Consider the following 24,185-nt stretch of genomic DNA (forward strand, 5'->3'; position numbering starts at 1 on the left):
ATTTTGATCATATCATTAGGGATGCTTCCAGGTCATCTGAGGCGGGAGTCAGCATCGCTGATGCAATAGATTTGCTCCTTGTCTGCAAAAAACTAGCGGGCGGATTTTCAAAGCCCTGCTCGCTGGCGCACCTATTATCCATAGGCCGCCGACGCGCGCAGAACCCCGGGGTGTGGCGCCGGCCCGGGGGCGTGGTCCAGGCCTTCGGACCAGCCCCCGGGTCGGAGCACGGCGCGCCAGCACTCCGCTGGCGCGCATAGATTTACATCTGCTTCTCGCAGGCGTAAATCTACGGACAAAGGTAAGGGGGGGGGTTAGATAGGGCCCGGGGGGTGGGTTAGGTAGAGGAAGGGAGGGGAAGGTGAGGGGAGGGCGAAAGAGAGTTCCCTCCGAGGCCGCTCCGATTTTGGAGCGGCCTCGGAGGGAACGGAGACAGGCTGTGCGGCTCGGCGCACGCCGGCTGCCCAAAATCGGCAGCCTTGCACGCGCCGATCCAGGATTTTAGAAGATACGCGTGGCTACGCGCGTATCTTATAAAATCCAGCGTACTTTTGTTTGCGCCTGGTGCGCAAACAAAAGTACGCGAACACGCTTTTTAAAAAAATCTACCCCTAGTTGCACAGCTTTCTCGATTACTATCTCAAGTTCAGAGGCAAGACTTTTGGAGATCTGTCACTCCCAGAGAGGTCAGAAAGTCTGGACAGTCTCCATTCTTGGAGAATAATTTCTGGCTGAGACCACTGCCACTGGAGGAAGCTTTTTTAACCTGGCCATATGGAGGATCATGTGGCCGGAAGGTTGCGCTTCTTCCAGGCTCCAGACTCGCCCTGCCAATCGCTCCTCATCCGACCGCGAAAATACCGGTCTATTAAACTTTAATTACTGTCGGGGACAGGGTGTATGTCCGCGGTTCAGGTTCGAGGAAAATCGCGGCCCTCGATGACGGCGAAGACCAACAAAAAAGAAAGTGTCAGCACCCGAATTCAAGATGGCGGCCGCGGCGGAAAGTGAGTCTCCCTCCCCCCTCGCGCCACTTACCATCGCGGAAATTAAAGTCGCGGTTCGGGAAGCGTTAGAGGAAAAGCTGTCTCAGATCATTACTCAGTTGGGGGAGGTCCGAGACTTTCTGGCAGCTCTCCCCCCACGTTTGGACACAGCAGAGGCTAGGATCTCAGAGCTGGAAGATGCCGCAGGGTTCACACGTGCTAAGATGACGGCCGGGGATAAAAATATACAAGCTCTTCAGCTTAAGGTTGATGAGCTGGAAAATAGAGCGCGATGTGACAATTTGAGGTTCCTGGGCTTCCCGGAGGCAGTGGAGGAGCGCTCCCTATGTTCCATTTTGGAGACCTGGCTCCCAGAGGAAGCTTGTGGTGGAGCATGCTCACTGGCTGGGAGCGAGAGCCTCACTGTCGGGACGTCCTCGGCTGGTCATAGCCAAAATATTAAATTCAGCTCACAAGGCAGAGCTCTGGAGGGCATCTCACTCGAAGCAGGAATTGCTATATCAATCACATCCCATCAGAGTTTTTCAAGATTTCTCAGCGTCAGTGTCGGAGGCCCAGTAGGGTTTCTCACCCATTTGTTCCACTTCGCATAACCGGGGTATTAAATTCGCGCTCATGTTCCCGGCACGTTTGCGGATCTGGAACCAGGATAAGGTTCATACTTTTGACACACTGGAGCTGGCTCGGACTTTCGTAGACTCACTGGCTTCCTAAAATGTTTTTTTTTTAATTTTCTTACTTAACTGATACACGTCTCTGACTTGGGCTTCATGTCGGATGGAAGTAAGGGACATATAGGCTGTGCACAGTGCTGGTTCGCATATGTTGGATGGCTTTCTTATCACACAGGTTCTCTGTTCCTGAGCTCTCCTTTGTTATTCCCTCTTGGATTTTTTATATATTTTTCTCAAGAATTCACATTAAGATTGGACGCCCTATGGGTACCCCCAGGGGGGTTGGCTCTGAGTAGCTGCCTTCTAGGGTATTGTGTAGGAGCTAGTGGCGTGGGGAATTCCTTCAGACATCACAGACATCATGATTCAACGCTTGGACATAGTATTAAAAAAAAAAAGTATTCTCTGTTTTGGTACGGACTCAACTTCCACAATTAATGACACTTTGGAATCAGGATGGATTACTTCAGGAAGATTGGTGGACCATCTCTCTAGGATCATTTCTAGAGAATGCATGAGAGACTTATAATGTTAAGGCCCTAAATTTGTTCTTTTTGGTGGGGCCTGGTTATGTACTGAACTGTTTCCCTGATGGATTTCTTTTTCAGACTGGTTATAGGACACTTACTCGGTTACCTGCGTTTAGATTTTTTCTCTGGCCCAGGGGTTTTTTTTTTACAGTGGTGTCTATTTATGTGATGTTTAAAGTTGTATATGTTCGAGGGAGATGGTGGGGCGAGGTCATGGGCACATCTATACGTGATCTACCGCTTCCGTTATGGAAGCACGGGGAAGTGGGCTGAGGGAAGGTGGTCAGGGGGCTAGTCTTGAAGACTTGGGAGGGTGGAGCTGGATAGGGTTGGGAAGGGAGTTTGTCGGGGTGGGGGTGGGGGGGGATTGTTTGGGGGGGAGGACAAGGGTGAGATCACACAGGGTAAAAAGGAACGAGTAATACATGAAGATATCTACCAATGTGTTGATTTTTCAATTCTGATTGCAGTAAAGTGTTCCACTGAGCAGGAGAAAGTTGGGGGGAGCCCTAGCGGGTTGGGGGGTGGGGGGGCTTTTGCCACATTGTATTGTATTTCAGTCTTCAAATTATCCTTTTGGGTTAAATACTGAGTAATCACACAAGGTTTGTTTCTTGGAATGACTGTGGGATAACGTCACCTGTCAAGCGCTCTAAAATACTTTTCCTGTTGAAGAAAAAAGCGACCTTGGTGGCCTACCTGCAGGAGACTCATCTCTCTGTGGTAAAACATGCTAAACTGCGCCGCGACTGGGTGGGGGAGGTGCGCTGTGCTTCGGCTTCCTCGAGGTCTGCAGGCATTGCTATCTTGATACATAAGAAGCTTCCTATTAAAATCACCAAAGAAATAGTGGACCCTCAGGGTCGTTATCTTATTCTGGTTTCTGAATTATATGGTCGGACTGTTGTTTTATGCAACGTTTATGCCCCAAATATTTATAGCCCAAATTTTTTTAGGGGACTTTATTCTCATTTACTTCCTTATCTTAATGAGATTTTGATTATTGGAGGTGACTTTAACACTATCCGTGATGCCACCCTGGATGCCTCTGCATCACGTATGCATGAGCAGGGTATGGGCAGAGGTCCTCAATTGTTGGAACATACACTCCATTTGTTGGATGTCTGGCGTTTACTCAACCCAACGGAGCGGGATTTTACGCATATGTCTCGAGCACATGCATCCCTCTCAAGAATTGACTACTTTTTGATTAGTGATCACGCATTTCCTTTGATAACAGATGCTAGGATTGATAATATTGTTATTTCTGACCATGCTCCCGTTTGGGTGGATTTTCATTTTACCGTGGCCATTCGTCGGCAAATTTATGGCGCTATCCCTATTATTTAGCTAATGATACAAACTTCCGAGATTATCTGCGGACTAAATGGGTGGACTATGCGTCTCTTAACCAGTCTCATACTTCTCAGCCGGTCTTGTTTTGGTACGCGGCTAAGGCAGTTCTAAGGGGGGATATTATATCTTATGTTTCTCACTGTAAAAGGGTTTTGGATAGACGTATTTTAATGTTAAATGGGCAATTACGTGGGGCTGCGGGAGGGGGGTGAAGAAGTGTGGGTCGCATATCTTTCCTTACAATCGGCTCTCAATTCTCTTTTACATCAGCGGGTGAAGAAGAGCTTCCTGTTCTATTAGTTCCATCTTTATCAATATAGCAATCAAACTGGGTGTATGATGGCTAATTTAATCTGGTCTACACGGTCTAATCGGTTTATTCCTGCACGGAGGACGGCACCTACTAAGGTTGCTCGAGATACTCCTGGCATTTTGGAAGGATTTCGGGATTTCTATTCGGCCTTATATACTTCTGAAGGAGGGTCAGAAGAGACTAGTACTAGCTATTGCTCTAAACTGCCCCTCCCCTCTCTGACTTCGGATCAATGTGCGCTGCTTAATCAGCCTATTCTGGAAGAGGAGGTCCATAAGGTTATCAGTGGTCTGCCTAAACTTAAGGCGCCAGGACTGGATGGCTATACAGCAGAATTTTTTAAGACAGTGGTTGACCAGATAGCAAGCCCCTTAGCTGCGAGTTTTTCAGAGTTGATAAAGTGTGGTTCTTTTCCTACCCATGATAACCTAGCTCTAATTACTCTTATACCTAAATCAGGCAAAGACCCTCTTAGGCCGGAATCATACCGCCCGATCTCATTGTTAATATTGGCCAAAATATTGGCTGAACGCCTGGCTCCTATTTTGCCTTCCATGGTGGATGACCATCAGGTTGGTTTTGTTCGTCAACGATATGCTTTGGCCAATATTCGTCGTGTACTGACTGCTCAGACTATTTGTCGGCAGCTGGATCATCCCCATCTGGTTATCAGTTTCGATGCTGAAAAAGCATTCGATCGGGTAGAGTGGCGATACTTGTTTTTCATTCTAGGGAAAATGGGGTTTGATGGTCTTTTCCTTCAAGCAGTGCGGTTATTATATGCGGATCCGCGAGCGGTTATTTGGGCCAATGGCACACAATCGGAGCCCTTTGTGGTGGCCAGAGGCACTAGACAGGGTTGCCTGTTATCACCTTTATTGTTTATATTGCAATTAGAACCTCTTCTGTTAGCTATCCATCATAGTCGGGTTATTAGAGGTGTGCTGTTTGGCTTGCGCATCTTTAAAGGGGTGGCTTTCGCGGACGACCTGCTGGTTTTCATAACTGATCCATTGAGGTCCTTGTCCCCTTTACTGAACACAATTTGGGAGTTTGGAAAGTTCTCTGGGTTACGTTTGAATGAGTCTAAATTCTCTGTATTAGCCTATCCACCTACTCTTTCAACCCAGTGGTCAGGATCTTTCCCCCTGCATTGGGCTAAGGATTCTTTAACATATTTGGGGGTATACCTTCCGGCAGATCCCGAACGTGTTTATCAGGCTAATATTCCTCAGATGCTACGGACTACTACTGATCACTTGGCCACATGGAATAAATTGCCTCTTTCCCTAGTGGGTCGGGTCAATTTAATTAAAATGACCATATTGCCTAGATGGCTTTATCTCCTTCAAAATCTCCCGATTATCCTAAAGTGGGTAGATCTTCAAAGACTAGATGGCGCACTTCAGAGGATTCTATGGAGAGGAGGGAAGGCTCGTCTTCCATTATCCTGGTTGAAGACGAGATGGGGTAGAGGTGGACTGGGAGTGCCCGACTTGGCTACCTACAACTTGGCCTGTAATTTAAGGCTAATTCGAGATTGGTTGCTGGATATCTCTGCTCATGCCCCGTTATATGCGGATGCCGCTTTGATAGCTCTGGTGGCTCCGGCTTATACTGTTCAAGCTGGGGCTACATCTCTTCCATCTTTTCTAACGCAGACAGCTTTGGTGCGCCCGCTTAGACAGACATGGCGGCGACTGATGAAACCTTTAAGGTTACCCGCCCTATGTGCTTATTTTCTCCCTGTAGTGGGGAATCCTGATTTTACCCTGGGCTCCCAATCTTCATATTTCAGGGTTTGGGAGGGTAGGGGTATTAAACACTTAGGTCACTTGTGGACAAATACAGGGGATATAATTTCCTTTAAGGACTTCCAAGCTCTTTATGGTTTCAGAATTACACACACTTTCCCATACATTCAAATTGTACATTACTTATGGACACTTCCTGCCTCCTATTTGGACCCCTCGGTATAGCAAATGTTGCTTACCTGATGTAACAGGTGTTCTCACAGGACAGCAGGATGTTAGTCCTCACAAATGGGTGACATCGAGGATGGAGCCCACCACGGAAAACTTCTGTCAAAGTTTAAACAGAACTTTGACTGGCCCCTACTGGGCATGCCCAGCAAGGCACTGACCCTGCAGCCAGCAGGGGTCTCCCTTCAGTCTGGTTTTCAAAGCTACAGGCAGTGCCTAAAAAGTAAAAACAAAATGAACCCAACACCGCGGGGTGGCGGGCGGGTTTCGTGAGGACTAACATCCTGCTGTCCTGTGAGAACACCTGTTACATCAGGTAAGCAACATTTGCTTTCTCACAGGACAAGCAGGATGGTTGTCCTCACAAATGGGTGAGTACCGAGCTGAGGATGTCCTGGCTTGCACCAAATGCACCCAACGACGTGCAACAGGCACAACAATTGGGGTGGAATTTGGGAAAGGGCATCCGCACCCTACTGGGAAGGTGGAAGGGTGTTGGTACATCATGTTGGAAAAAGGTTACGCAAGACAGATTGGCCGAAGATGGAGTCCTGTCGTCCAGCCTTGTCCAAACAATAGTGGGCTGCAAAGGTATGGAGAGAACTCCAGGTTGCAGCCCTGCAGATGTCAGGAAGCGGCACCGATCGAAGGTGTGCTACTGAAGTCGCCATGGCCCTCACAGAGTGTGCTTTGACACGGTCTTGGAAAGGAATGCCAGCATGCTGATAACAGAAGGAAATGCAGTCCGCCAACCAGGAGGAAAGAGCCTGCTTACCCACAGGTTGTCCTAACTTGTTAGGATGGAAGGAGACAAACAATTGAGTGCTCTTTCTGTGAGCAACTGTACGGTCTAGATAAAACGCTAGAGCTCGTTTACAGTCTAGGGTATGCAGAGTCTGTTCCCCAGAGTTGGAATGGGGCCTGGGAAAAAAGATAGGTAGTATGATGGATTGATTGATATGAAATTCAGAAACTACCTTGGGTAAAAATTTAGGGTGAGTGCGGAGTACCGCCCTGTCCTGCAGGAGTTTAGTGTAAGGCGGATAGGTGACTAAGGCCTGTAACTCACTAACCCTGCGAGCTGAAGTAATAGCCAACAGGAATAATACTTTCCATGTGAGATACTTCAATTCACAGGAGTGCAGAGGTTCGAAAGGTGGTTTCATAAGACGACCAAGAACCAGATTAAGGTCCTAAGATGGGGCCGGAGGACGTAAGGGTGGCTTCAGATGGAGTAAGCCCTTAAGAAAGCGTGTTACTAGGGGTTGTACTGAAATAGGAGTACCCCCAATACCTTTATGGAAGGCGGCTACCGCACTGAGATGCATTCTGATAGAAGAGGTTTTAAGACCTGATTCAGAGAGATGCCATAAATAGTCCAAGAATTTGGAGAGTGGACAGGAAAGGGGATCAAGGGACTGAGAAGTGCACCATGATGTGTACCTTTTCCATTTGTATGAGTAAGACTTTCTTGTGGAAGGCTTTCGTGAAGCTATCAGGACCCGAGAAACTGAATCCGAAAGGTGAAATGGTTGAAGGACTAACCTTTCAACATCCATGCCGTCAGGGACAAGGCTTGGAGGTTGGGATGGAGGAGGCATCCGTCGTTTTGAGTGAGAAGATGCGGGTCCATTCCCAGAGGAATGTGCCTGCGGATGGAGAGATCCTGGAGTATTGGAAACCATACTTGGCGTGGCCAGTAAGGTGCTATCAGGATCATGGTTCCTCCGTCCTGGCGTAGCTTCACGAGAGTCCTTGACACAAGAGGAAGTGGAGGGAATGCATAGAGTAGACCGGTTGTCCACTTGAGGGAGAATGCATCCCTCGGCCGAGAGTGCTGGCTCCGAATGAGAGAGCAGTAATCGTCCACTTTGTGGTTCTGAGGGGACGCAAAGAGGTCTATGCGGGGAGAACCCCACTTGTGAAACAGAGAGGTCGCTACCAGAGGATCGAGTGACCACTCGTGTGGTTGGAAGACACGGCTCAGCTGGTCTGCCAATACATTGTCTACTCCCGGCAAGAAAGTGGCCCTGAGGTACATGGAGTGGGAGAGGGCTTCCGCCCAGATCTGCGCAGCTTCCTGACACAGAAGGAAGGAGCCTGTGCCTCCCTGCTTGTTTATGTACCACATGGCCACTTGGTTGTCCGTCTGGATTAAGATTATCTGATGGAATAGATGATCTTTGAAAGTTCGGAGCGCATAGCGGATTGCTCGAAGTTCCAGGAAATTGATCTGGTGTTCGGCTTCCTCTTTGGACCATAACCCTTGGGTTTGGAAGTCGTCCACATGGGCTCCCCAACCGATGTGAGAAGCGTCGGTGGTTAGGATTACTTGCGGATCCGATGGAAGAAAGGGTAAGCCCTGAAGGAGGTTGACCCGAGTCGTCCACCAGGTTAAGGATAGGCGTAGCGCCTGTGTGACTGTGATAATGGAGGACAGAGGCTGAAAAGCTTGAATCCATTGGTGTCGTAGAGTCCATTGCGTTACTCTCATGGCTAGTCGGGTCATGGGAGTGACTTGAACCGAGGATGCCATGTGTCCTAGGAGAATGAGGAACTGGCGAGCCGTGGCAGTGTGTTGCGACTGGAGCTGGCGAGCTAAGGACATGAGAGTGTGGACTCGTTGAATTGGAAGGTAGGCTTTTGCCTGTAAGGTGTCCAAGTCTGCCCCAATGAAGGATAAGGTCTGAGATGGGACCAAGCAAGATTTCTCGTAATTGACAAGAAACCCTAAGGAAAGGAGTGTGTGAATTGTCAATTTTAGGGAGGATTGAGCAAACTGAGGGGTAGAGGCCCTGATGAGCCAATCGTCCAGATAGGGGTAGACGTGTACACCTTCCTTTCTGAGAAATGCTGCTAGTACTACGAGACACTTGGTAAAGACTCGTGGAGCAGATGCCAGACCGAAAGGCAGTACCCGGTATTGATAATGGTCGTGGCCTATCAGAAAACGCAGATACTTGCGATGAGATTGCGTTATCGCAATGTGGGTATAAGCGTCCTTGAGGTCGAGAGAGCACAGCCAATCCCCCTTTTGCAACAGAGGGAGCAAGGCGCCCAGGGTTACCATCTTGAACTTTTCTTTTTGCAGATACTTGTTGAGGGCTCGAAGGTCCAGAATTGGACGAAGTCCCCCTGATTTCTTTGGTATTAGGAAGTATCTGGAATAGAATCCTTTCCCTTGTTGACAAGGAGGGACGGGTTCTATAGCATTTGATTGTAGAAGAAGGAATACTTCTTGTTGTAATTGAGTCAAATGGCTGGTTAGACTCCATGCCTGAAGGGGCGGGGAGTCTGGCGGAAGTGTTATAAAGTTGAGGTGGTAACCCTGTGCGATAATTGCTAGCACCCACTGATCTGAGGTGATCTGTTTCCAACGGTGTAAGAAGTGGTACAGACGACCTCCCACAGGGATGTGTGGAAGAGGGAGTTGGCTTGTGCTCAATACAGGGAAGTCAAAGGCCCGCCGCAGGCCCAGGAGGTGGGGCTACAGTAGGCCTTTGCTTTCGCGGCTGACGAGGCTGAGGCCTGTTAGAGGACCGTACAGGACGAGCCCTAGTTGACGGAGGGTAGTAGCGACGTGGTCGAAAGAACGACTTTTTAGAGTCCTTCTTTTGCGGTTGCTTGGAGGTCACCTCAGGTGGGATAGACGAGAGTTGTTTCAACGTCTCATGGTGGTCTTTTAACTCTGCCACAATCTGTTGAATTTGTTCTCCAAACAAATTGTCGCCTAAGCAGGGTAAATCAGCAAGACGATCTTGGACCTCTGGGCGAAGGTTGGATGACTTTAACCAAGCCCAACGTCTGGCTGAGATGGCTGTGGCTGAAACCTTCGTGGAAGCATCGAATATATCGTAGGCGGTCCTAATCTCGTGCTTCCCTGCCTCAAATCCCTTGTGAAGAAGGGCTTGAAGTTGCGGTTGGTACTGGTCCGGTAACGTGTCAGCGTAGTCTTGCATCTGCTTAAGGATAGCTCTGTTGTATTGAGTCATATAGAGCTGATATGAAGCTATGCGTGAAATCAACATAGCTCCATGGTACACTTTTCGTCCCACACTATCCAGGAACTTGTTGTCCCTGGTAGGTGGGGTAGAAGAGTGTGGCTTAAGACGCTTGGCCTTCTTCTGCGCAGACTCAACTACAACAGAGCGATGATCCAGTTGAGGCTTTTGGAAACCTGGTGCTGACTGGACAAGGTATGTGGAGTCAGCTTTCTTATTAACTGGAGACACCGATGAAGGAGATTCCCAGTTTTTCTTGAGCAGATCCAAAAACACCTGGTGTATAGGGATGGAAGCGATGATTTTTGGAGCATCCAGAAATTGAAGTAGTTCCATCATCTGGTGTCTATCATCGGCTTCAGATTGTAACTGAAAAGGTACAACTTCTGACATCTCTTTTACAAAATTAATGAAAGATAGATCCTCAGGAGGAGATCTTTTTCTACTCTCTGTAGGAGATGGCGGCGAAGGCAAATCTGTGTCAGAAGATGTATCATCATCATCACCCCAGGTATCATAGGGATCATGTGGGGCTTGTAGCCCCGATGGACCTGGCTGAGGTTCTGAGGGCATCGATGGAAACCGAGGTGGAATCGGTGCCGTAGGTGGAATCAGAAATGGCATCGATGGCTTCGGTGCTGCCGATGGAATCGGTGCCTGGCGCGGAATCGATGGAGCCGAAGGATATATCGGTGGAGATATGCCAGGAGGCACCGATGGAACCACCCCGGAAGGGGGAATCCGAAACGGTGTTTCTCCTGCCGATGAGAATCCAGTCGGAGACGGTGGTGTTGTCGATGGCACTGGAATCACCGATGGAAGGGCCGTCATGAGCGCCTCCATACGGCTGAGTAGCGGTGCTAACGCTTGTACCAACGGCTCGGTGGTCGGTTCCCTCCTCGGTGGCGAAGCCGGTGCCGGTGTCGGTGCTGGGGGCGGCACTGGAACCGGTGCCGGAGACGGTGCCGATGGAGGTTGTAATTTCTTCATCGCTTTCTCGATGGCCTCCTGGACCAGCCGGTCCAGTTCTGCCCGGAGACCAGGGGTAACTATACCCGGCTCAACGGGAGAGGGAGGCTGAGGCAGGGCCGGAAGTACCACCGTAACCGGTGGGATCACGGCCCCCGCACCCCGGGAGGGTGAGGGTTTCCTCGATGCCGGCGAACGAGACGTGGAGGGTGTCCGGTCTGTTCGCGGCTTCTTTGTCGGTGGCTCGGCTTGAACAGAGGTCGATGGTTGTGGATCCTCGACAGGCCGAGACTTGTGCCGTCGATGGCGATGCTTTTCTTTCCGATCCCCTCGCCCATCCGGGGAAGGGACGGGAGTCGACGGCCGAGAAGCGATCGATGGCGGACGGTCACCGGAGGGTTGGCGATGATGGTACAACTTCGACGGTGCCGGTTCCGATGACGTCGATGCTATCGATGGCGTTGGGGTGGGTGCATGGAAGAGGAGCCCCATCTTCTCCATCCTGGCTTTGCGACCCTTGGGTGTCATTAAGGCACATTTGGTGCAAGTCAGGACATCATGCTCACTACCCAAACACATTACACAAACCCTGTGGGGGTCTGTGATGGACATAGTACGGGTACAATCCGGACAACGGCGGAACCCCGTTGCCATGACTGAAAGCCAAAATTTAGGCTGGGGATCGGTAAGTGCCAACAGGCCTCAAGGGCCAAAATCGACGGCAGTCGATGGAAGAAGGCAAAAAACTTACCGGGTTCCGAAAGATGACTAAAAAATTTGTCGAAGGGAGACCCCTGAGGGGCAAATTTTCTTAGGAAATTAATTTCCAGATTCCTGTCAGGAACGTGGTTAGAGAGCTCCTTTCACCGCGTGGCAACTGCTGCGCGGAAAAAAGAAGACTGAAGGGAGACCCCTGCTGGCTGCAGGGTCAGTGCCTTGCTGGGCATGCCCAGTAGGGGCCAGTCAAAGTTCTGTTTAAACTTTGACAGAAGTTTTCCGTGGTGGGCTCCATCCTCGATGTCACCCATTTGTGAGGACAACCATCCTGCTTGTCCTGTGAGAATCCACACCTACGGGGTTTTTTGTTTCACAAAGACCAAGGCCCCATCTTTGTCCATGTATTAAAAGCAATTACAAAAGCGTGCGAAGGTGGATATGTGTTTAACCTTGGAATCTCGCTGGAACAGGGATGGTGATTTTGTTATTACTCAGACCATTTTGAAGACATGCTTTAGGCGTATTTCCAGGATCTCAGCCAATATTTACTAGAGAGAATTACAATTTAAATTTCTAAGTTGAGCCCATGTATCACCACAAGGGGCCTTTCAAATTAACCATAGCTTCCTCAGCTAGCTGCCCCCCGATGTAGGAGTGTTACTAGGACTTTGTCCCATGTATTTTGGACTTGCCCCTTTATATAGCGATTTTGGCGCAAAGTGGCAGAGTACATGGCCGAATTGCCAAATGATACTTTTCCAATTACCCCTCTCTGGCTGCTATTTGGGTGTATTTCACTGATCCGGGTATGAGATCCTGGTTCACGTATGCTTCTATGTAAAGTTGTCTAGTGGGGAAAAAAGTGATCCTCTCAGTTTGGCGGTCACCTGATAACCCGTCCTTTTGGGCCTGGAGAAATTGTTTTCACGGAATGATGACCATGGAGTCTATGGCTTCCCAGGTATCCCCGCGCTGCAGGCGACATTTCCTGATGGTGTGGCAGAATTATCTTCAGTCTTTCCCACATTGGGCGCGCAGCCTTGTCATGAATGATTAAATCTGATGTTTTGTGTGTTACCTGAGTAGAACACACAGAGTGAAGGTGGCTTCCTTTACTCTGTGTGGGGAGGGAGGGGGTGGGAGTGGGGGGCAGTGCTTCTTCTTGTTGTTCTATTGTACTTATGTCCTGAGGAGGGCTCAGAACTCAGCCCTCCTTAGTGTTGTATTACTAAGGTTGCATAAACTTAATAAAAATTGTTTAAACATAACCTGGCCATTTGGGTGTTATGGACTGGTCTACCCACATTGCTGGCAGAAAATGTTTCCCTAGCTCCTTTGCCATTATGAACAAAAACTTTAATCAGCTAAACAGAAAGTGAAGAAGAAATATGAGTGATGGGAGACCATGGAACAAATGTCCTATTCATTCAGGGGCAGATTTTAAAAGTTACGCGCGCGGCCTACATTTGTGCGCGCTACCAATTTTATAACATGTGTGCGCAGCCGCGCGCATGTTATAAAATCAGGGGTCGGCGCACGCAAGGGAGTGCACACTAGTGCAACTTGCATGCACCGAGTCCTCGGGGAGACCAGCTGGCTTTCCCCGTTCCCTCCGAGGCCGCTCTGAAATCGGAGTGGCCTTGGAGAGAACTTTCCTTTCTCACCCCCACCCCCTCTTACCTTTTTTGTGGAAGTTACGCCTGCCAGCCCAGCGGCCATACGGAGGCCTCTGGCCACGCCCCACCCTGCCCCCGGACCACCCATTTCTTCAAGCCCTGGGGACTTACATGTGTCCTGGGGCTTTATGTGCGCTGCCGGGTCTTTTGAAAATAGGCCCGGCACGCGTAAATCCTCATGGATTTACAACGTAGGGCTTTTAAAATCTGCCCCTCAGTGCATCACTTGACTTCATATTGATTATTTTTAATATATGTTTATAAAAGTCTTTCTTTCAGTCTTAATTGCAATAAACCTTAATGAATCAATTTTCACACTGCCCATGGGCCAGTGGGTAACATGGCTATTTAATCAGTGCATATTTTGTACTTGCTTTAACATAGGTGGAAATGTACATACATGAAGTATGCATGAGGATTTGAAAATGCAATCCACTTTCCCTCTCCCGATATATCCTCCCCTCTTTTTCTATGGTTAAAAGTATCCATGCTATGAATAGTGCAGGCACTTTTACCACAATGAGGTGGAGCAATTTTAAGTGGCTTTTTTATGTAGGTAACAGCAGGTTACTTGCATAAAAAGTTTTGAAAATTGTCCTATAAAGGGGAGATTTTGAATATCCTATGGTATTTGCTATGCAAGCTGAGCATACTAATATTTTATAGCCCACTCAGCTTTGATAGCGTAACATTATTATGAAGCCTGCCTCAGTCACAGTCATAATTTTGTACCTGTTTGTTTGCATTCTGGATTTTATCTCTCTGCATAACCCTTGCTCGCGATGAGAGATCGATGATGCTTTGTAGGGACAGACAGCGCTGGGGCCTACTTCCCTTCTTCTCTTTCTCTGTGAGTGCACAGCACTTGTCTGATATCAAAAAGGGAGATAGTGATTAATGTGTTGCAGACTCATTCTCTCAGTACACATGGAAGGGGGAGGTGGTCACTCTGTATCCTGGGGCATATTCATGGAAAAATTAATTAAGTGCAACACTGATTTTGAGATCACTGCAGGTCTGGAGATGACAATAATTAAAACACTTCCATGGGTAAATCAGTATTTTAGTTGCGAAAATGGTGGCTTCTGTTATTGCCTACGTTGTTAAGAGGTGTTCCAAGCTCCAGAGGTTGGTCAACATGTAGTTTTGTATAATAAAAACTACACACATTATTGCCAGCAGAAAACTTATCTGCAAAGAAAGCAGGAGCAATTCTCTGCAGGCAATTTTTTAGGGAAATAATGAAAAGAAAAATAGGAGTATAATTTTGTTTTCATTACTGCAACAAACCTCATGGTTTAAACTTACCAGCATGGTTTGTGAAACCTCAGGTTGTTTGATTATTTACTCCATAGTGCCCAATTTCACACAAAATTTAACATTAACAAGCAAAGACCTCCATTTCAGAATGATTCTAGCTATTCAGCCTTTTCTTATCAGCTGATATGAGCACACCTAGGTTTCCTACCTACACAGGTACAGCTCAGGGTTTCTAAGCTGCAGAAGTAGACATAACTTTTCCTACCTGCAGAGAGTGGTTGTAGGATCAAGCTTTCAACATCCAGGCTGTTAAAGATAGGGATTGAAGGTTGGGATGGCACAACCTGCCCTGATCCTGAGTTATGAGAGTGGGAGTTGTACCCAGGCAAATTGGTTCTCTGATGGAGAGGTCGAGAAGTATGGGAAACCATACTTGTCGAGGCTATAAGTATCATTGATCCTTTGTCCTGTTGTAGCTTCACTAGAGTTTTGGTTATTAGCGGTATCGGGGATACACGTATAGAAGGTCTGAGTTCCAGGGGTGAGCAATGGCGTCCCTGTCGAATTTGTTGATCCGCTTGTATAGGGAACAGAATGTGTCCACTTTGCGATTCAGTTTGGATGCAAAGAGGTCTATGATTGGTTGGCCCCATCGTTGGAAGATTCTGGTCGTTACTAAGGGATCCAGGGACCACTTGTGGGGATGGAACTGACGACTGAGGCGATCTGCAACTACGTTGTGTATGCCTGCTAGATAAGTGGCCCGGAGAAACATAGAATGTGTCAGGGCCCAGTCCCAAATCTGTGCGGCTTCTTGACAAAGGAGATATTAGCCGATACCTCCCTGTTTGTTCAGGTACCACATGGCTACTGTGTTGTCTGTCTGTATAGGAACAGTTTTGTGTGAAAGACATTCTTTGAACGCATATAATGCATAACATATAGCTCGAAGCTCCAGGAAATTGATTTGAAATGTTGCTTCGAGTTTTGTCCAAGTCCCTTGAGTTTGGAGATTGCCTATGTGTGCTTCCCAACCTAAGTGGATGCATCTGTAGTTAAAGTTACTTGCGGAACTGGTTGTTGAAAGGGTAGGCCTGGGCGCAAGTTGTTCTTGTTCGCCCACCAGAGGAGAGATGAGCGTAGTTGGGGGGTTATTTGAATTGGAGACGACCATGGTTGAATGGCTTGTATCCACTGGAGCTGCTGCCGACGTCAGGGCCTGCTCCTCAGGCCCTGCCTGCGTCTGACGCACAGACGCTGTGCAGGCCGCTGGCCATGGTCCTGCACAGCCCCCGTTTCCTGCTCCTTAGACGCCGGCGCGCGCCTCTCTTCAAGATTTAAAGGGCCAGGCACAGGAAGTGTGCTGGCCCCACCTGTTATTGGACTTCCTGCTTCAGCCCTATAAAGGGCTGCTCCGTCAGTTGTTCTGTGCCTTGCATCGTGGTGACTTCGCTCTGGAGGCTCCTGCCTGCCAGAGCCTGTGTAAGGTCTTCTTGTCTTCGTGGAGCTCCTTCAGGACCGAGGAGTGGACCAGCGTCCCTTCATTGTGAAGGCTTGGACCCTGGAGAAGGCTGAGCCGACCCAGTTCTGCTGAATCTTCGAAACGGCTGGGACCAGGGTTGTTGCTTCGCTGGGTGCCTTCGCTGGACGATACCTTCGACTCCCTCGGAATCTGGTCCGAGTCGAGAAGGAACCCCGAGAATGAGGCCTGTCCTCCGGTAAACGGTGAACTTTATTTTCTCCCAGGGACTGAATCATATCTTCCAAGACCTTTCCAAAGAGCAGTTTACTTTTAAAAGGCAACGTTTCCATGCAAAAACGAGGAATCCAAAGGCATCTGTTGACACACTTTAGGTCTAGGATGGGACGGAAGGACCCTTCCTTCTTTGGAACAATGAAGTATATGGAATAATGCCCTTTTCGTTGCTCCAGGGGTGGTACTGGAACGATTGCTCTCAGGGAAAAACCGAGGGCTGGGTCGGCATGCAAAAGCTAAAGCGTAGCTGTGTCTTATCACCGAGAGCACCCATTGGTCCGTCGTGATTGTGGTCCATTCCTCGTAAAAGAGAGACAATCTGCCCCCTACCCTGGGTACGGAGGGATGGATTGGCCGGACATCAATGTGCGGTCTTACCACCTGGGGCCGACTGGGAGGAAGCAGGTCTACCAAAGTGCCTTCCTCAAAAGGACTGAGACTGCTGCCTGCCCCCCCCCCCCCCCCCCCCGACCGAAAGGAAGGGGAAGAGGTACCTGGACGAGGGGTACGGACTTTTCGATTTCCCCGAAACCATGATCTAGATGAGAAGGTCCCCCTGGGACGCGCTTTATCCTCCGGAAGACGATAGCCCTTTTCTCGTCCAGTAACTGAATCATGTCTTCCAATTCCTTACCAAACAAAAGCTTACCCTTAAAGGGTAAGGAGCCCAGCCAGGACTTAAAGGCTCCATCCGCAGACCAGTTCCGCAACCACAATAGTCTCCTTTCCGAGACAGCCGAAACCATGGAGCGCGCGGAAGTTCTCAAAAGATTGTACAGGGCATCCGCACTATAAGCCACGACCGCCTTGAGGCAGCCAGCCTGTCGGGCTTCCTCCTCCGACAGGCATTTGTTGGCGAGAAGCTGTTGGACCCAACGCAGTCCAGCCCGTAGCGCGAAATTACTACAAATTGCCGCTCGAGCCCCAAGGGTGGATACTTCGAATATCTTCTTAAGCTGGACCTCCAGTTTCCGATCCTGAAGGTCCTTCAGCGCCGTGGCCCCCGTGACCGGAATAGTAGTCCTCTTCGTCACCGCTGACACGGCTGCGTCCACTTTGGGAACTCGCAGAACGTCCAAGGCATCCTCAGGCAAAGGATAAAGCCTATCCATAGCCTTTCTGATCTTTAACCCCAAGTACGGGGTATCCCATTCCCGAAAGAGTAAGTCCGTAGCTGAAAAATGAAAGGGAAAGGTCGTGGGAGGACCACTCAGGCCCAACAGCACGGGATCCATTGAGCCAAGACAAGACTCCTTGGGAGGTGTAGCGATCCCTAACTCCTCCAGGATCGCGGGAATGAGAGGGCCTAGCTCTCCTTCTACCCTTCTCAGGGGGTGGGGATGGCCTCCCAGATCCTCCTGATCCGTGGATTCTGAAGGTGATTCCGAGTCCTCCCAGGGAGGGAGAGTCCGCAATGGGCGTTTTGACCGCGGGGGTTCTGCCGTGGCCCCCAACCGGGAGCGGCCCTTGTCCACAGGCTGTAGCCCCTCGGGACCTCCTGACGTCGAAGAGTGCCGTTTATGGGTCTTGCAGGCCTTAAAAGCCCTATGCATCGCCAAAATAAAATCAGAAGAAAAGGAGGAGCAGGAGACATCAGAATCTGCTCCTGCGTTGTCCCCTGCCCCTTCTCCTTTAGCCCCTGCCGGCGAAACTGACCGTGGAACCGGTCTTTGTGGGGAGAGGGAGGGCGGTGAATTTCGGACCCTCCCCCATGATCGGCGCCGCGATCGTTGCCGCTAATGGAGCCGGGCCCAAAATGGCGGCTTTTCCCGCGCTGGCCGGGAGCTGTCTGGGGATGGACGAAGTGAGCTCCCCGAAGGCAATCGTCATTGCGCTCCGTCGCACCACCACCCCCCTCGCCGACCCCGAAGTCCCCTCGCCGCCAGGGATGCAGGCTGAGCACAGCCCATCCTTGGAAAGGCGTGTGTGCGCGCCGAGCCGCAGGCCACACAGGCCGTGCCGCGTGGCATCAGGAATCGGGCTGGCACAAATTCAAAACAAAGAAAACAAAACAAAACAAAAAATTGAACAATTGGGGGGGCCGGAAGGACAGGGAATCGCCGCAGACCGCTATAGCCCGAGCTGAACGACGAGCTATTACTTTTACCTTTTTTTTTTTTTTACGATGCTGTCCCTCGGCGGGTCCTGAAGCGGTCCGGCTGGGGTGAGTGAGTCGAGCTCCCCGGTATCACCCTGGCTGGGCTGGAAATAACCTGCAGGGTCCTCAACCCTAAGCCTCAGCAGCCTACTGAACCAGGGGGCATGGTCCCCTCAGGACCTGACAACCCCCTGGGAGGGTCAGACCGGCGCTGCTCCCAAAACTTCAAAAACCTCTTCTGTAAACTGTTTTTTTTTTTTTTTAAACTTAATTAGAGAAAGCAAATGTTGCTTACCTGATGTAACAGGTGTTCTCACAGGACAGCAGGATGTTAGTCCTCACAAATGGGTGACATCGAGGATGGAGCCCTGTACGGAAAACTTTTCTGTCAAAGTTTCAACAAGCTTTGACTGACACTGGCACACTGGGTGCACTGAGCATGCCCAGCCTGCAATTATCCCTGTGAGCCACAGGTGTCTCCCTCAGTCTCGTCTTATAGCTAAAAAGCGCAAGCGAAACTAAAATAAAAGTATACAGACCCAACTCCGCGGGGGTGGCGGGCGGGTTTCGTGAGGACTAACATCCTGCTGTCCTGTGAGAACACCTGTTACATCAGGTAAGCAACATTTGCTTTCTCACAGGACAAGCAGGATGGTAGTCCTCACAAATGGGTGAGTACCGAGCTGAGGATGCCCGGGAATGCACCAGATACACCGCAGATGCGCAAAGGCGTAACAACTGAGGTGGAAATGGGAACGGAGGGCATCCGCAAGACCATAATGGGTTCGTGGAAGGATGTTGGGTAGTGAATTGAAAAAAGTAAGAGTAGGCGGACTGGCCAAACATGGAGCATGCCGGCTAGTCAAATGTAAGCAATAATAGGCTGCGAAGGTATGGAGAGGACTCCAGGCTGCAACCTGATAAAAAAAAAAAAAGTACAAGCAGCAGTAACCAAAGGGAAGCTGTTAAGGCTAAGACGGACACAACAGTATGTGGATACCCACAGTGTTGTAGTGAAATGTCTGCTTGTTGGTAGGAAAGGAAATATAGACCACTTAATCAGAAGGATTAGGTCTGTGTGGCCACTGGAAGTAGCAGCTTGACCCTTGCATGAAGGAAAGAGTCAAGTGGAATTCACATGGAATGCAGTGCAATGTAGATAGAATGTAAGCGCAGCATTACTGTCCAGGAATGTGGAAAACCCACTCTCTCCCTAGGGCGAGAGAGAGAGGTTAGGAAAAATTAATAGAGTATTTCCTGAGGAAAGGAGATACAACATCTACCTGAAAAGGATAGAAAGTTGAATGCGTAGAACTACTCAGTGGCAGAGGAACGGAGTCAGGTGAGTATGGAAAGAGTGCATAACTCACGGACCCTGCTGGCAGGAATGACATTAAGAGGGAAAGAAGTTCCCTTGCCAAACTGTGGAAGAGAGGAATGGAAAGGCTCAAACGTAGAATGTATGAGACTTATAAGGAGAATATATATGTTCATTCCGTGATTAGAGAAATAGAGGCGGCTTGATCAGTGGATAATCCATGGTAAGCCGACTCAGAGAGGATTACCGAAAACGGGAACCCAACTCCCAAAACGATACACCTCCTAAGAGAAAGGTGTATCTATGTGGAGGATGTCTGGAGAACAGAATCCGAGGGAGTAAGAAAAAATGGTGGAAAAGTAAAAGGGGTAATACCTCTTTTTTTTTTTTTTTTTTTTTTAGCGTCAGGAGGTAAAGCCTGCCATATTAAACGGCAAGATTTATGTTTAGAAGGTTTTGTGACGCTACCAGAACCTAAGAACATCAGTAAGTCTATGATTTGGGACTGACTGGTGAGGGAATAAAAGGTTACTGATATGATGGATTGAGAAGTATGGGAAGCATACTGATCTCAGTCAGGGAGTGGGGAAAAGAATACTGAACCCCATCCCAGTTCAACATTAGAAGAATGCTGGCTACGAGAGGCAGCAGAAGAGATATATTGAAGAGGCCTTTGATGGAAGAAAAGGCATCTAAGGGAACGCATAGGAAACATGTGTAGGGAGCAGAACCTGTGCATCGTATGGAATGATGCAGACGCAGAGGAAAGTTTAGTTAAACTCAGCGTTAAAAGATTTGCCCTGTACACATGTAATTGAGACCATTCGAGAGGATAGAACCTACGTGGAGAAGGTCAGATAGAGCGTTCATTAAATCTCTTAGATATGTGGCCCAAAGACGCATGAAGTGAACAAGGGCCAAGGGTAGAGCTGCGCAGCTGTCTAGCAGAGCAGCTAAGAGGTTGTGCGTGCTTATGAGTTGGAAAGCACATTGTCCCTATGCTGTCTGTCTGTATGCACAAAGAATTGTTGCAAAAGCAGTATTGGAAGGCATAAGGGCATAACTCATGGGTGCAACGTCCAGGAAGTTTATGAGAAACTATGCTGGAGTGCAATAGATGCATAATGGGTTGACAGCTTTCAGGAGAAACTTTATAACCCTAAGGAATTGCGAGCATGAGTCGAAGGAGACTAGGTCCTAGTTCGAACTGGGATAAGAATCAGGGACGAAAGCAATGAAACCACTTAGGTCCATTGAGTATAGAATGTCACTGAATATAACCCATAGCAGTTTTGAATTATGAGAAAAATGCATAGTGGGAAGAAACCCCATAGCCCAACCATGAAAAGTTGAAAGGTTGAGGTTATGGAAAATATGCGCAGGGACATATAACAATGTATCAGAATGTCTGTGCGCATGCTGGACAAGAGGGTCTTAAGACTTTGGTGTCCAGAAGTGTTACAGAAGGGATTTATGGCAGTGACAGTAATCCCAGTTAGTAAATGTATAGTGAGTCCTGAAAAAAGTGAGAGCTCCTTGCATGTACTGAAAGGAAAGTGAATGATGTTACACTCCGCAGAGAAAACAGCATTCACCAACAGTGATGCAAGAGACAGTTCACTTACCGAAGCTGGTGCCGGCGGCAGAGCTTGGGGTTGTAATGTTGACTCACCATAAAGCACATAGAAACATTAAAATAATGTACTTACTGCAGTATGGAGCGATGGTAACCAAAGATACCATTGTACCTGTGACGTCTAAAGAAAGTTGGATTTTCTTAGGTCCAGGATGTGCGGAGAGTAACTATTTTCTGTTAAAAGAAAGAATAGTGCAATTAAAACTCCCCAACCCCCCTCCCTTCTCCCCTCTGCACTTCGTAGCGCCTGGGGGAGTGTACCGGGACTTTGGTACAAGGTGGGGTGGCCGCTCTGATATCTGACCAGATGGGAGACCAGGAGGTGTCCCAATGGAGGATATCATGTAGGCTCCTGCAGGTGTGTGAGCGGTAAGTGGTACCCGCATTTCTGTATGCTGTACAAGGAGACACTGAGACCTGTGGCCAGGCCTCAAGGTGGACTTGTACATGGGGCAATGGTTGCTGAATCTCATGTTTAGCAGATCAGCCAATGCAGCTGGACCTTGGTTGGGAGGGAACCAAGAGTCAGAGCATTGGTCGGCACAGGGACTTGTTACTGACAAGAGAAGAAGCCCTGCTGCAATCCCAAGAAGATAGAGGGGTTCTCCTGATATTGTGGCTAACATAGCTAACATAGTGATATGTGACACTAATACAGTTCTAAAAGGCACATGACCCAGAACTTTTCGAACCACGGTCCGAATGGGAGAACACAACTCTATGGGAATGCCGCCGAAGCGGGTACTTACCATCCGACGTGGATCGCCGCAAGACGAGCCGGTGAAGATTGTTGACCCCGACGGTCTCCGGAGTCCTCGAGGGTAAGGCCGGGGACGTAAACGTCCATCTCGCTCTGAAACCCGGTATGGTGGCACAGGTACAGAGGAGACAGGCCAGGCGTGAGTGGCGTTTAGACTGCTAAGTGTAACAGATGGCCATAGTCCCACACCACTTGACGGTGGGGCACGCCAGGAACAGAGGAGCCCTAACGGAACTCATGTTCCCTCCCTCGTCCCAGCGGCTCGATGTGTCGTGACGCCAATGCAGAAGCTGTCGGACCTGGATCCGGAAGTTCTGGATCACCAAGGACTGCCAAAACTGTAGGAACAGTGCTGATGGCAGTGGTGATGTCGCTCTGCCCGAGCGTTGTCCAGCCTGGAGAAGGATGGCACCGATGTGCTGGATGGCGTCAGCGGCGGACGATCACGATGTCAGCGATGATGGGTGCCACGGTGCTCGGCCCGGTCTTTCCCCAGCGCCGAGATGGAAGCCCTCGTCGTCCTGGAAGGCGATCGATGACGAACTGTCAGCACGCCTGCTCTGCTCCTGACACAATGGAGTGTCTTAAGCTAATACGGGGCTTAAAAAAAGAACCCAAAGCGTGGAGCAATGTGAGGAGGCGAGGGTATTATGTGGCGGTGCTATGTCGGTATTGACGATATTGAAGGCAACCTAAGGGGCTTCGAGGATATCATCAAAATGGGTATGAAAAATCGTCGATGACTGGCCAGGAGAATGATGACAGTGACGGGCACTGACAGCAGTGGCATAGGTATCTTTGAAACGATGTGGAATCGAATAATCGAAAAACATTGCCGTTATTGAAAAAGATACCGGCATCGACTGAGTCGAAGTCGAATCAATAGGGCGTCAAGGACACCGAAGGAAAATGGAGGTGTCGAGGGCATCGATGCATGGAGGCGGGCATTTATGCCGTTTGTGGCATGGCCACGGGCATCAACTATAGGGCCACAGACGTTGACGGTATCGATTTGGACAGACTCAGATTTCCAAGTGTACATGGCATCGGTGCCCCAGACACGTGTGTCGGTGGCATCGATATGGACACGTATGGAATCGATGGCATGGATCTCCCAGTCGATGAATTCCATCCCGGCATCAACGCCAGTCCTGGAATCGGCATGGGCATCGATGCCAGCCATAAGGCTGGCATTGGCATCAACGCCCATCCACGGAATCGAGCCGGCATGGATACCCACCGATGGGACCCACCTGGGCATCGAATTTCACCGATGGGAGCAGCCTGGCATCGACTGCCCTCGATGGATGCATTCTAACATAGATGCCCATGGATGAAACACCTGGGCATCAGTGTCCATCGATGCAAAAGGACCTGGCACCGATGCCATCGATGGACGGCCATCCGGCACCAATGCCATCGACGGACAAGCCATCCGGCACCGATGTCCATCGATGGGGACCATCCGGCACCGATGTCCACCGATGGGGACCATCCGGCATCGATGCCCACCGACGAATCGATGTGGCACCAATGCCCATCGATGGAAAAGGGCTGGACATCGGTGGGGAGGATGGGGCATCGATGGCATCCCCAAAAGGGGGGGTGGCATCGATGAAGTGACCCTGGGATCGTTAAAAAGTGTCTCGGGCAGCGGTGGCGGCGACCCGAGTATGCATGGCAGTGACTAACAGCGTGTGCGTCAATGGCATGCATCCGGGTAGGGACGGCACCGAGGAAGCCCAAGGAAAAAAACAGTGCGTAGGAGGAAAAAGCCTGGTAGCACTGAAAAGCAAAAAACATGGATAAAGGCATCAGGGCACCGTGGGGGGAGGGGCGCTGATGACATATAAAAGCCCAGGGCGGTTTAGGAGGGTCCCGGTGTAGCGATAGGGTATCGACTGCGTGAGGGTACCAGGGAACGAAGGACTTGAAACTACAGAGGTCCTAAAGTTAAGGAAAAAATCCCTACCCCACTAGCATAAGCAAGCAGAGTGTCACAGAGATACTCGCAAGCTATTTAAAGCTAACTGAAAAATGGGGGAAGGGAAGGCTTCAGTCAGTTAACAGCCTTAAGATAGTGACAGAAACCGACCGAAAAATAAGAATTAGTACTCACCGAGCGTCGTAAA

The 24,185-nt window shown here is 49.5% G+C and overlaps 1 protein-coding gene across 2 annotated transcripts in view; it reads right to left on the bottom strand.

Moving 5' to 3' along the window:
• LOC115094242 (inactive serine/threonine-protein kinase TEX14-like) overlaps positions 1–24,185 on the bottom strand; it is a 285,279-nt gene that overhangs the window by 22,069 nt on the left and 239,025 nt on the right. For both annotated transcript variants that reach the window (XM_029607078.1, XM_029607080.1), the window contains exon 16: positions 13,958–14,094. In XM_029607078.1, the coding sequence (XP_029462938.1) occupies positions 13,958–14,094 (137 nt within the window). The remainder of the gene's footprint in view (positions 1–13,957; positions 14,095–24,185) is intronic.

Source organism: Rhinatrema bivittatum, chromosome 6, assembly GCF_901001135.1.
Source record: "Rhinatrema bivittatum chromosome 6, aRhiBiv1.1, whole genome shotgun sequence".
In the NCBI taxonomy this organism is placed as follows: Eukaryota; Metazoa; Chordata; class Amphibia; order Gymnophiona; family Rhinatrematidae; genus Rhinatrema; species Rhinatrema bivittatum.